Here is a 10242-nt window from a genome sequence, read left to right as displayed (position 1 = left end):
CTGCTGTGAAACATCTAGAAATGCTGCATAAAATCAAGCAAACATCCTTTACAAAGCACAGCTGAGTTTCAAGAAACTAAGGGGAACCCCCGGAGCCACACACAAAGAGGAAATCGAAAACCAGAGCTGGGGGAACTCATGGACAGTTGCAGATATTGGCAAAAAGAAGGAGTTTGGGGTTTACCTCCACCTATATTTTGGAGAAGATTTACCTGGGGCACTGAAAACTGAGACCCTAATATTCAGCTCAGTCCCTTAAAGGGTGACACTCTCAGTGAAAATGCAGACTAGGAAAAAAAAAAGCAAAACACCCTTCTATCAGCCCAGGGAACACAAAAGAAACTGGTGGGTCACACCCTGAGAACTGGTGGCAATGGAAAGGCTCCCCGAGAGTTCATAAGCAAAGGTGTGCCTACATTTAAATCTGGGGTTCAAATTTATACGATTTGTATAGTCTCGGAAGCCCAAATAAAAATGAACAAATAATGTGGCCCAGGCTTGGTGACTCCCCTGAAGCATCCTTGGCTGGAGCAAACAGAGAAGCTCTCTAAAGAAGCACCCTGGAGCTGGTCACATGGGATTTCCACGGATAAGGCCCTGCTGAAGCTGAGTTCATAGCCCCAACTTAGAAAACATAAGAGGAAGCCAGCTGTCATGAATGAGAGTGAGCAGACACTCTAGAACTTGACTCAAGACTACAGAGTTGTTAGGTAAAGGACCACTCAGGAAGTACACTTTATTTTTATGGTTTTGTTTATTTGTTTTTAATTCTTGGCCACATAGCATGTGGGATCTTAGTTCCCTGACTAGGAATCAAACCTGCATCCCTTGCACTAGAAGCACAGAGTCTTAACCACTGGACCACCAGGGAAGTCCTGAAGAAGTACATTTTAAATGCTGAAAGGTGTAAAGGAAGGACTCAACATGAGAAAGTAACAAGACAGTGTTAAAAATGAAGAGAGGTTCAAAATAAAGAGGAGAAAGGAGGACTTCCCTGGTGGTCCAGTGGTTAAGACTTCAGGTTTCCAAGGCAGGGTACGTGAGTTTTATCCCTAGTCGGGGAACAAGGATCCCATGTGCCATGGAGCACAGCCAAGAAAAAAAGGAAAAAGAGAAAGAGTAAAATGAATGCATCTATTAATCCATCTATCTATACAGTCATTCCCATTTCCCTTTCTCTGGGCTTCTGCTATATTTTAGATCCTGCTCTGGGTCTGGGGACATAAAGGAGATTTTGGGGACAGCAAGTTGGACTCTGCCTCAAGGAGATGCCATTCATCCACACGTGAGTGTATGAGTCCATTTTTCATTATATTGTATCTTTAGACACACATCTTTAGTCACAGCTAGGAGAGCTCCAAAAGAGCATTGGTTTAACTTACAACTCTCTCTGTGTCACAAGAAAGAATGTGAGGCCCAGTAATACAAAAATTACTTTTCTCAAGTGAGCAGGTGATAGAGCAGATCGGAGCACTGGGGCTTGTCCCTCGGCTGAGCCCTTGGTGCACAGGCATCTAAGCTCTGAGCTTTCGGTTCCCTGGGGGACCATTCACACCTCGTGGGTGGAGTCTCCACAACACAGTCTGGTTAGCTGATGGTGACAAGAAGTGACACTGTTAGCCAATCGTGAGTGACAGAGATGGGACTGATCTTGTATCACTCGTGTCTTCCGGTCTTATCTCACCTCCCTCCACCCCCATGCCTGCTACTAAAGAGACTGAGGGCGGGGTCCAGTCTGATTCCTCCACCCCCTGGGCCAGGCTGGGAGGAACACAGACAGGATGAGTGTTAGGTGGGAGGGGAGGAGGCGGTGTTGATTCCCTGATTGCTCCTCCAACTTCTGGCATCCAAGCAGTGAGAAGGGAGGCTCCCCAGCCCTCCAGGCAGGAAGAGCAGAGTGTTGGTCTCTACCCCCCAGCATTTCCTGGGTGTGGATGAACTTGGGGGAGGGACTCCTGGCCGGCCTTAAGTCGCACAGGATGGCTGCTCCTGGGGCAGGGCTGTCGTCTGGAGGCAGGTCTCAGGATGGCCCTAGACTGTCTGCTACTTTTCTAACACTGCTGACGGCTTCCCTGGTGGCTCAGCAGTAAAGAACCCACCTGCCAAAGCAGGATTGATCCCTGGGTCGATCTGTGGGTTGGGAAGATACCCCTGGAGAAGAAAACGGCAAGAGTTTTCCAGTACTCTTACCTGGGAAATCCCACGGGCAGAGGAGCCTGGCGGGCTACAGTCCATGGAGTGGCAAAGAGTCGGACAGGATTTATCAACTCAACAACACTGTTGATCCTTTTAACAAAGAAAGGGCAAATCTCTAGGTCAATGCCTCCAGCAGGAAATCAAGTCTACTTAGAACTTGATATCTTTGTTTACATTGTATTTATTTCCATGTTTAACCTTCTATTTCTGGCCAGTGGTACTTGGTTTTCCATTTACAGAAATGATACACAACAGATTCCTTGTAAAATAAATTTATTAAGCAAACAGTAAGCCATGTGTAAAGAAAAATATAAAGTACAGGTGGTCGACTGATATGGCAGAAATCCTAACATTCAGGACTGAGGTTTGAGATGTCAGATCCCAGGGAATGGAAATTCCTTAGCCTGCCCCCACCCCACCCCCAACTCCTGGCCCCATGCCCAAAGGGGAGGTCAACTGATACAGATATGGGGGCTCCATTTTTGTGGGGTGGAGCATTATAAGTAAGCCCGTCTTGGGGCAGCTCTGGCTAGCAAGCTGGGAGGGAAGATGGCCAGGGACGCTGTTTTAGGAGCTGCCTTGTTCCAGGAAGCGTTCCTTCTGCATTGGACCAAACTCAGCTCTCCTTGGATTGGGAGGGATAAGATCCAGAGGGCTAAGATGAGACGCCTCAAGAGGACTTGCTGCCTGCTGGCCTTTTTCAGACTGCAGATCCCACTGCAGGCGAGAGGGCCTCCTGTCACCAGCTGGGGGCCAAAGCCACAGTTTGTATCTAATAAGATGCTCTGTTGGATGTTGATCTCTCTGTATGTGTTGCTCTGGTGGGATGATGGGGGCCTGGGAAGCTGAATTCCTGTCTCTCCTGCTAGTGGCTGGCACTTGTCATCACCACAGTCTGTTCTTCAGCATCTATGGGACCCTTCACTCCAGGGTCAGCAGAAGAAGGGTGGACGCCGCTGTGTTGACGCTATTTCCTTCCTGTCTGGTACCTTGAGTTCTTAATCCAAAGTGTGATCTTGGCAGCTTCTGATGCAGTGTTAGCCACTCAGTTGTATCAGACCCTTGGCAACCACATGGACTGTAGCCCGCCAGGCTCCTCTGTCCATGGGATTTCCCAGGCAAGAATGCTGGAGTGGGTTGTCATTTCTTTCTGCAGGTGTTCTTTCCGACCCAGGGATCGAACCTGGGTCTCCCATATCACAGGCAGATTCTTTACTGCCTGAGTCACCAGAGACAGCTCCAAATCCAGTTCTCTGCGCCACAGCCCCCAGCAGCTAAGCAAAGACACCACTGAGTTCCTGCGGAAGCACAGGCTCTGTCCACATCCAGGCCTTCCAGGCCCAGATCCAGGGGAACCGAAATCCACAAGTAAAAGGCCTGGGATGGGCATTCCTCTAAGGGGACCTCAGGTGTCAGCTCAAGGTCTTGGGAGCCTCAGGATCTTAAGATCCCTCTGAGGTTGGGCCTCTCCCCAGGGTCTCTGGAAGGCCAGTCCTCCAGGCAGGCCCTGGGGATTCATAAACCCACGCTGCTTCGGCCTTCACGCCTCCAGAATGCTGAGATCTGCTCCAGGGTGACCCGAGGCTGCAGGCCCCACTCAAGATCAGGGCTTCCTGGCCGCACCCTCCGAGCCTGGGGGCTCCCAGGATATGCATTGGCTTCTGGCCTCTGTTCAGGCTCAGCCCAGCTCACCAGGCCTGGGGCCTGGGGCCTCTCCTCCCAGACCTGGGGCCCCCAGAAGGTGCTCCGGGTTCGGGCATTGGGTGGGGTCTGGGGGACCAGGCTGCTGGGAGGGGAGTGTGGGGGTGAGGGGGCGGGTGGGGCTGTCGCTCGTGCCTCCAAGGTGCCCCCCTGGGCGGGCGGGTCTGGGGCAGGGTCCGTCAGCAGGGGGACCTCTGAGCCATACCAGTCCTCAGAGCGCTCTCGGGGCGTGCCTATGGGCTCGATCCATAGCTCTCCTCCGGGGCGCCACACGAGGGTGGGTGCGCGGATGCTGGGGTCTGGCTGGAGGGAGCGGCGAAACAGGCGTTCGGCCAACACAGCTGTGGCCAGGAGGAAGACAGCGGCCAGAGTGGCCAGGGCCAACATGATGGGGATGCAGGGTCCGCAGGGCAGCGGGGCCCATGAGGAGGCCTCCGTCTGCACTGAGGGCGGCTGTGGGGTTGGAGGCATCTGAGGAGAAAGCAGTCAGGAGAGGAAGTGCCTGAGACAAGGTTGATACCACCAGGAGAGACAGAGGGGGGCCGCAGGTGTGTGAACACGGGGAGGAGAGAGACAGAGGGGAGCCGGGCTCCCAGACATCTGGGCGAGAAACAGACCCACGCAGACAGAGGAGCCCGGAGACCCAGAAAGGGTGGGAAGGAGCCAGACGGCCAGAGGGTCAGGGCCCACCTGGGTCTACAGCTAGGCCCTCCCGCTCAGAAGCCCCAGGCCCTTCCTGGAAGCTGTATTTTCCTCCCAGACTTCAGGGTGCCTCAGATCAAACTCAAAGGGCCCTGAGGGCTCCTCTCCTCCCGTCTCTGCCCCGCTTGGGTCTTGCCTGGAAGAGGAAGTGCCGGGTGAGGAAGTGAGACCTATCCCAGCCCTGCCCCTGTGTGTGGGCCCAGCTCCGGCACCCTGGGTGCTCCTTGGCCTTCACAACCCTCCTTGGAGCTGGTCTTGCTCTTTGCAGGCTCCCCTGGGTTTGCTGTTGTGCCAGGTCTCAGGTGCCACCTCTACCCCCGTCCCCACCTCTCTGGCTTTGCCCAGTCTTGCCCGACCCGGTTTCCCTTGTTTGTCTCTGCTCACCTCCTGGCGGTCCCCCTGGTCCCCCATCTTCAGGGGCCTCCTATGCTCCTCACCTCAGGCGGTGGGTCCTGGGCTCCTGATTCTCCGTCGGAGCCGCTCTTCCCTGTGTGAGCAGAGGGTGCTGGACAGTTGCCTCACATGAGGGCGGAAGGGAGGGCACCACCTGTTGCTGGGCAACTGTGCCCTGGATCCCCCAGCCCCTGCGGAGCGTTTCCCAGGCAACCTGCTGGGGGGATGTGGTCACTGCGGCGGGGAGGCGTTTCCTGGCAAGGGGTGGGGCCGGAATGGGCAGTAGCTCTGCCGAACTCGGTGTCACCCCATAGCCAGCCCCCAGACCTCAGAACACATACTCGGAAGCCAAGAAAGAGAGACAGAGCCCATCCCAACCACCAAGGTGGCCCCCTCTACTTGCTCCCAGGTGGCTGCTGTGGCCCTGCCCTGCCCTGCCCACTGGGCCCTCCCCCAATCCCGCTCTTGCTATCTGCCCCCACCCCCTCCTGCTTGCCCTACCTTCTCCGTGTTTTTCATGGACATATATCTCCTTTTCTTCAGACCATGTAGCCCCAGTTTCAGTTGGAAAATAGCTATGAGGTGAGACTCAGGTAGCAAAAATGGCAGGCTTCTGGGAAAGATCCAGGTTAAAAAATGTGCTTAGGCCTGTCTCCAAGATCACTGTGGATGGTGACTGCAGCCATGAAAATAAAAGATGCTTGCTCCTATGACAAACCTCAACAGCATACTAAAAAGCAGAGAAGTCATTTTGCTGACAAATGTCTGTATACTCAAATGTCTGTATACTGTTTTTCCAGTAGTCATGTAGGGATGTGAGACCATAGACCATAAAGAAGGCTGAGCACCAGAGAATTGATACTTTCGAACTGTGGTGCTGGAGAGGACTCTTGAGAGTCCCTTGGACTGCAAGGAGATTAAACCAGTTAAATCCTAAAGGAAATCAGCCCTGAATATTCACTGAAGGACCGATGCTGAGGCTGAAGCTCCAGTATTTTGGCCACCTGATGGGAAGAGCTGACTCATTGGAAAGACCCTGATGCTGGGAAAGATTGAGCGCAGGAGGAGAAGTGGGTGACAGAGGATGAGATGGTTGGGTGGCATCTCCAATTTAATGGACATGAGTTTGAGCAAATACCAGGAGATTGTGAAGGACATGGAAGCCTGGCGTGCTGCAGTCTATGGGGTCACAAAGAGTCGAACACGACTGAGCAACTGAGCAACAACCACCAAGACAGTGAACATTTGCCATCTCGGCTCCTTTCCCTTAGCACTGAGGGTCAAGGAGAGCATCATCAGTTCCTGGACTTTGAGCCTTTCACAGATCGTCTAGTTCGACTCCCTCAATGACAGAGGACAGATAAGCCCTAAACAAGTTACATGTTGTGCCCTAAGTCTTACGCCTCATGTCCATCGGAGGACGGGGGGATTATAGATATAAATCCCTTCTCTGGCATACAACCTGTATACAGCACAACACTTCCTAGGAATACATATTTCATTTTGCAAAATAACAGCCATTTAAGGTGAAGGGCTGCCCAAAATCTGTTGAAATGTTAGTGTATTACAAAGGATGGTCACAAAGGCAGCCTGACTCAGACTTCTTTGTCCTCGTGGTTTTGAGGGAAGGGCCAGAAGGAGTACAAAATGTGGCAGGGATGAGAGTAGGAGGAAGGAGAGTCCCAAGGCTCTGTGCCTTATGACCTGTGTGAAACCCAATGAGATTAGAATTGGATGAGACTATAAACCTTAAAATAAAACCTGAACTTAATGCCACTGAATTGGATATGTACAAATGATTAAGATGGTAAATTTTATGTTACACGTATTCATGGCATTAAAAAGGTTTTCTTTTTAAAATATATTCCAAGTAAATAAAAGCTGAAAATTGTTTTATCTGTTTTCTTGTAAATAATCTGTGTTTAAAAAAAAAGCACTTTGTTGTTTAATCGTTGTGTTGGACTCTTTGTGACTCCATGGACTGTAGCCCACCAGGCTCCTCTGTCCATGGAATTCTCCAGGCAAGAATACTAGAGTGAGGTGCCATTTCCTCCTCCAGGGGCTCTTCCCAGACCCAGGGACTGCACTTGCAGCTCCTGCTTGGCGGGCGGGTTGTTTACCACTGAGCCACCTGGGAAGCCCACTCGGAGAGTAAACATTATTAAAAACCAGAAAAAACAGGTATGTTTTTGTTTGTTTGTTTGTTCTCAGGGTATCAAACTGGCTGTTTTGATTCTTAACTGTTTTTCATCACTTACAGAAAGGCTTAACTTTCTTTTAACTGGTTCCTCAAGAAATTAAATATAGAATTACCGTATGTCCAGCAATGTTATATCTACGTATGTGCACAAGAATTGAAAGCGGGGGCTTCCCTGGTGGCCTGGTGGCTAAGATTCTTTGTTCCCAATGCAGGGGGCCCAGGTTCAATCCCTGGTCAGGGAACTAGATCTCACATGCCACAACTAAGACCTGGGACAGCCAAATAAATAAGTATTTTAACAAATAATAGTAAATTGAAAAAAAAGAATTAAAAGCAGAAACTCAAACACATTTTCACACTAATGCTTATAGCAGCATTATTCACAATAGCTAAAAGAAATAACTCAAATGAATTCACATGTCTATTGATGGATGAATGGATAAACAAAATGTTTATATTAAAAATATTGTTTATATTATATATAACATTATTTAGGCCTAAAATAGAAGGAGGATCTTTTGAAACATACTACGTCATGGATGAACCTTGAAAACATCATGCCGAGTGAAATAAGCCAGACACGAAAGGACAAACACTATATGATTCCACTCATGTGAGGCCCTTAGGGTAGTCAAACTTCGATAGACAGAAAGAGCCCTGGTGGTTGCCAGGGGCTGGGAGGAGGGGGAATGAAGAGTTTGTGTTTAATGGGTCTAGAATTTCAGTTTGAGGAGATGAAAAAGTTCTGCAGGTTGAGGATGGTGATGTTTGCACAGCAATACAGTTGTCCTTGATGCTACTGCAGTGTAGACTTAAAAGCTGTTAAAAGGGGGACTCCCCTGCAGTCCAGTGGTTAGGAGTTGGTGCTTCCACCACAAGTGGCACAGGTTTGATCCCGGGCCAGGAAACTAAGATCCCTCGTAAACTGTGCCATTGGGCAAATAAATACATAAAGTTTCCAGCCACTGATATTAAAACAAAAAAAAAAAAAAAAAGGGACTTCCCTAGTGGCCCGGTAGCTCAGACTCTATGCTCCCAATGCAGGAAGCCCCAACTCAATCCCTGGTCAGGGAACTAGCTCCTGCATGCCGCAGTGAAGATAGAAGATTCTGCATGCTATGACCTGTTAAATAAGTATTTAACAAAACACAAAAACAGTTCTCTGCAGCCCTAAGCAGAAGCCCCATCTGGAGGTAACTGGACCTGATGGATCTTGAAGGAGCAATCAGTTGAGCTGAGTATGTGTGGGGCTCCTGCCCACGTGGTGGCTTTTGTGGCCCTATTTTTCTGCCAGGGTGCCCCTAAGAAAGTCAATGAGGTATATTCCAGTCTGCGGCTTTCAGTGGTCAATACCTGAACCTACATCTTCTGATGCATTGCAGCCCACCAGATGTTTCCAGGAGAAGGGAGGGCTGAAGAGGCTCCCACAACTTTCCCCAACTCCTATGTGTACTGAGCCTGATCATACTTAGCCTTATTCTGGTGAAAGTGGACTCTCTTAAGAAAACATCAAACTTCATGTCCTTTACAACATACCTGGCCATCACTGCCCCATTCATCAGAAAGGAATACTAACTCTATGGGTCATTAGTCACCTGAGATCCAACTGGAGGACTCACTTGTATCCTGGTTCTAGAAAACTCCTCCATCCAAGTTCATCCTTCCTCCAGCTCTCCCATCCTGATGCCAAGGGGTAGCAAATGGCTCTTGGATACATCACTTCACTGCTCACAGCTGCACTGTCTCCATAAAGCAGCACTGGGTGGTCAAAGCTTATTTATTTATCATTGTTTCTATTGAGCTATACAATTCACATATGGTAAATTTCACCCTTTTCAAGCATACAATTCAGTGGTGTGTAGGGTATTCACAAAATTGTGCAATCACGGCCATCTAATTTCAGAACATTTCATCACCCCAGGAGGAAACCCTCTACCCACTCCCCATCGCCTCCTCCCCTCAGTCTCTGGCAATCACTATCTGCTTTCTCTCTGTATGAATTTGTCTGTTGTGAATATTTCATATAAATGCAGTCATACAATTTGTGGCCTTTTGTGTCTTACCTCTTTCATATCACATACTGTTTTCAAGGTTTGTCCATCCTATTGCATGAAGCAATGCTTCCTTCCTTTTTTATAGCTGAATAAATAATATTCCAGCATAGAATATTTAGGGTTTTTTTCCCTCTATCTGAAAGTAGAGCATTCCTATGAAGCATTTCGTAAACTGCAATGGCATAAAATAAGGAAGTCATTATCTTAGGATGTATCTTACTAATGGATGCAAAAAATAAACAGAGAGAAAGCACAGATGCTCACACACAAGCATTGAAGACTATGGTGACTGAACGCTGAGTGTAGTTTCCGGGAAGGAGCTTGACTGTGCCACTTCCAGGCGTGGGGTAAGCGCTGCCTCTATAACCACTCGCTACAAAAGAGACACAGTATTACTCTCGCCTTTTACTGTAAAAGCAAAAATCCTCTTCAGATTTCTTCAGGCTAGTGAAAACAGGTACTAACGTAGGTCTTTCATAAAAGCGAAGTGGCATAAAGCGAACTTTCAAGAAACGTGAAACATACCACTCTTTGTTCATCCTTTCCTGGGAGGGTTGTTTCCACTCTGGCTATTACAAGTAGAGCTGCTAGAAACATTCAGGTCCAGGTTTTTGTGTGGACATATGTTTCAGTTTCTCTTCTGTATATACCTAGGAGTAGAATTTCTCAGTCCTGTGGTAACTTTTTGAGGAACTGTGGGTGGCCAAATTTACAACTGCTGAGTTCATCCACTTCTCCTCTTCATAACTCATGTTCCTCCGGCAATGTCAACTCCACACCTTCCCCGTCCACGTTGCGGAGGACCTCAGTGAACCTGGCTCCTGGGCGATATGTGGAGGCCACCAGCCTCAGGCTAGAAGAGCATCATGAGCAGGCATTGGGGAGGACAACCGCGCTCTCGTCCTGCTGAGCTTATGTCACCCATCCTGGCTGAAACCCAAAGACTCCTTCTTAAATAATGTTACTGCAGTCAGAGTTCTGGGTTTCAGCTTCAAG

General features: G+C 49.2%; 1 protein-coding gene across 3 annotated transcripts; it reads right to left on the bottom strand.

Annotated features, from left to right (window-relative positions):
* Window positions 1-2452: 2452 nt before the first annotated feature.
* C25H16orf54 (chromosome 25 C16orf54 homolog) lies at window positions 2453-9995 on the bottom strand. 3 transcript variants are annotated; one of them, XM_061401655.1, is made up of 4 exons: window positions 9772-9995; window positions 8812-9619; window positions 4984-5206; window positions 2453-4368 (listed from the first exon to the last, which is right to left on the bottom strand). In XM_061401655.1, the coding sequence occupies exons 3-4, from the start codon at window positions 5008-5010 to the stop codon at window positions 3712-3714; spliced, it is 684 nt and encodes a 227-aa protein (XP_061257639.1). In that variant the 5' UTR covers window positions 5011-5206; window positions 8812-9619; window positions 9772-9995; the 3' UTR covers window positions 2453-3711. The 3 variants fall into 3 exon arrangements, with proteins under 3 accessions (XP_061257639.1, XP_061257640.1, XP_061257641.1); XM_061401656.1 differs by lacking the exon at window positions 9772-9995 and having other exon boundaries at window positions 8812-9418; window positions 9511-9587; XM_061401657.1 differs by lacking the exon at window positions 9772-9995 and having other exon boundaries at window positions 5037-5206; window positions 8812-9587.
* Between the last annotated feature and the right edge of the window lie 247 nt (window positions 9996-10242).

The sequence above is a fragment of the Bos javanicus genome, chromosome 25 (assembly GCF_032452875.1).
Source record: "Bos javanicus breed banteng chromosome 25, ARS-OSU_banteng_1.0, whole genome shotgun sequence".
Lineage (NCBI taxonomy): Eukaryota > Metazoa > Chordata > Mammalia > Artiodactyla > Bovidae > Bos > Bos javanicus.
The sequence above is the reverse complement of the archived record's forward strand: the minus strand, read 5'-3'. Positions and strand labels throughout refer to the sequence as shown.